Source organism: Solanum tuberosum, unplaced genomic scaffold (genome assembly GCF_000226075.1).
Source record: "Solanum tuberosum cultivar DM 1-3 516 R44 unplaced genomic scaffold, SolTub_3.0 scf00061, whole genome shotgun sequence".
Lineage (NCBI taxonomy): Eukaryota > Viridiplantae > Streptophyta > Magnoliopsida > Solanales > Solanaceae > Solanum > Solanum tuberosum.
Window position 1 is genome coordinate 1,278,019 of NW_006238993.1, and position 2,616 is coordinate 1,280,634.

Below are 2,616 nucleotides of genomic sequence, written 5' to 3' on the forward strand. Positions count from 1 at the left end.
AAAAATTATTTTTTTTTTTTTGGTTTTATATAAGATATATATATATATATATATATATATAAAGTCAACAAAACAGCAACAACAACAATCAATTTATTGCTTGACATAATGTAGGCCATATCTAAGGTGTTAACTGTCTGCAAATTCCAAATATGTAGCATCTTTCCCAATAGAAATAAGTAGATAAAATGCCATCATCTATAAGCTGTACTAAAATCCATATGGACAAACATATCATGCCCCTATTGGATTTCAGAACGAAACTTTAATTTGGTGATGAACATATGGTCAAAACTAAGACAACAAAAATGAAAGTAAAATATCAATGAGTACATCTTACCTGAAGTGGTAATGTCCAAGGCCATGCTTAACTCCCCACTTGAATTCACCTACATACCTGCTCCCATCCTCACAAGTATGAACTCCACAGCCGTGACTTTGTCCATTAGACCATTCCCCAGCATATACATCACCTGTAAAGAACCTATAAACCCCAAATCCATGCCTAAGACCTTGCCTGTATTGGCCCCTATATCTGCTCCCCCTTGCCCATGTTTCGACCCCATACCCATCATACTTGCCATCAACCCAATCCCCTTCAAACCTGCCACTCATATAATAGTAATAAACTCCACTTCCACTACATTTGCCCTTATGAAACTCCCCTTCATAGACATCCCCATTACTATAAGCCTGAACATAACAACCTGAATTCACGGTTTTATCAATTTTTGCTCGTGACCCAATTGACCAAAAGACAGGCAAAGCATTCCTAGAAACTTGTTTGGAGGAAGAAGGTTTAATTGGCAAAGACCTAGAAAGGAATAAGCGAATTGAGGGAAGTCTGGGGAGTGCTAAATTTAGTGAAAACAAAAGGGCTGAGGAAAATGCAAAAGCAGAAAGAAAATCCAAAAAGAAAGAATTGGTTGGATGGGAAACGAAGAAATAGAAAAAGGGTAGAGAAAGAAGGAGTATAAGGCGTATATGGAGACGGAAAATTCGACGAAGATGACAAAGACAAGGATATATATGGAAATTGTTATATGTGTTTTGAGGCTTTAAAGGGTATTTATGAAGAGAAGTAGATAAAGATGGAGATTTGAAGACAGATTTAGAACCCAAATGAGGTCTCTTATGTGGGGTGGTTTTGGTTGGGGTATGAGGTTGAATTGGGTCATTATCATTTTCTACATAAATCTGAATAGCAGTATGTTGAGGAGAAATCAAAGTATGTTTCTGATGAACAGATAAAGAAGAAGAAGAAACAAGGGGCGGTGTAGGATTGAAATCGGAAGAGATGCAACTGCTTTCTTTTCCGATCTGAACTTCTGATTTTTTCTGATGCATTTACTTACCTACAACACACAAAAATTCGTTTGATGAATTACACACAAAAATGTATGTGTGTTTCGAAGATATATGTTGCATATGTGTGTTACGGAAAAGAAAGCGGAGAGAGTAAAGCGAGGATTACTAGTTTTTGAGTGTTCTGTCTAAGGAAAAAAAATAAACAGTTTCAAACCAGAGGCGATGACTGCTTCTTCTCAAAACAACACCCAAAAGCCCACAACTTCAACACTCTACTTTCCTTTTTTTTCTAATTAAACTTTGACTAATCTCGATTTGTGCCGCCTCTATTTCCTTTCATTTCTCCATCCCCATTCTTCTTAAAACAACTATACTTTCGTAAAGTAACTATTAATAATATTTATGTATAGATTAGTTATGTATTTATTATTTTTTCTTAAGAAGACATTTATTTTGAAACAAAAGGGCTAATAAGGAGTCTAAGTGTAGAATTTTTATAGAATAGAATGTATAAATGTTTGAATCTAAAATTCAAATAATATATAGCAAATCAATTAATATTATACAGATATATTTAGTGTTATTAACTATTTTTCTTTTCTCTTATACTACAACCATTTTAGATAGGGAAAATGTTCAAAATTATTTAAAATAGGTCACTTTTACCACTTATTATGTTTTTGGTATAAAAATGTGTTCAATGTTAGTTAATTAGCTAAAAAATATCTCCAACTAGTGAAGCAATACAAAATACCCTATCTAATGATGGTTTCTCCTAAACATGAAAAAAAGAATTGATTTTGTTTTTGAACTATTCAAATGAATGGATTCTCTTCTCTGTTTAAAGTTGAAGTGTTGAATATTGAGAAATATAATAAGAAAAATAGAAAAAGAAATATATAGGCTTTTTATTTTAACCTAAACTAATGGTGATAATTAGCAACCAAAAAAAAAGCTTCTTGTTCCTTAAACATCAAGTATGAATTATTATTTCAAAATATGAAATCATGTAATACCTTTTTGTACTTAATTAGTTTATTTTCTTATATTAGTAATAGTGAATTTATCCTAGTAATTTTAAAAATGATATGATAAAAGAAATGAAATTGAACTATATCTTTATATGTTATATCATGTACAATAACTTTAGTCTTTCAAGTTTCAGTCTAGGCTACTAAAGTTTTGAAATAAACTAATTGAACAAACGTTTGATTAAAATATAATATTAATAATTAAATTTTATATTGAATAAAATTGACAGTGCACCATAATTAAATTTAAATAGTCAAAGTAATTTCATAATCTTTC

The 2,616-nt window shown here is 31.1% G+C and overlaps 1 protein-coding gene across 1 annotated transcript in view; it reads right to left on the reverse strand.

Annotated features, from left to right (window-relative positions):
• Nucleotides 1–1,647, reverse strand: part of LOC102580713 (uncharacterized) — a 6,460-nt gene extending 4,813 nt beyond the window's left edge. Inside the window, exon 1 of the mRNA XM_006345291.2 lies at nucleotides 341–1,647. Within this exon, the coding sequence (XP_006345353.1) occupies nucleotides 341–1,347 (1,007 nt within the window). The 5' untranslated portion in view covers nucleotides 1,348–1,647. The remainder of the gene's footprint in view (nucleotides 1–340) is intronic.
• Nucleotides 1,648–2,616: the final 969 nt, after the last annotated feature.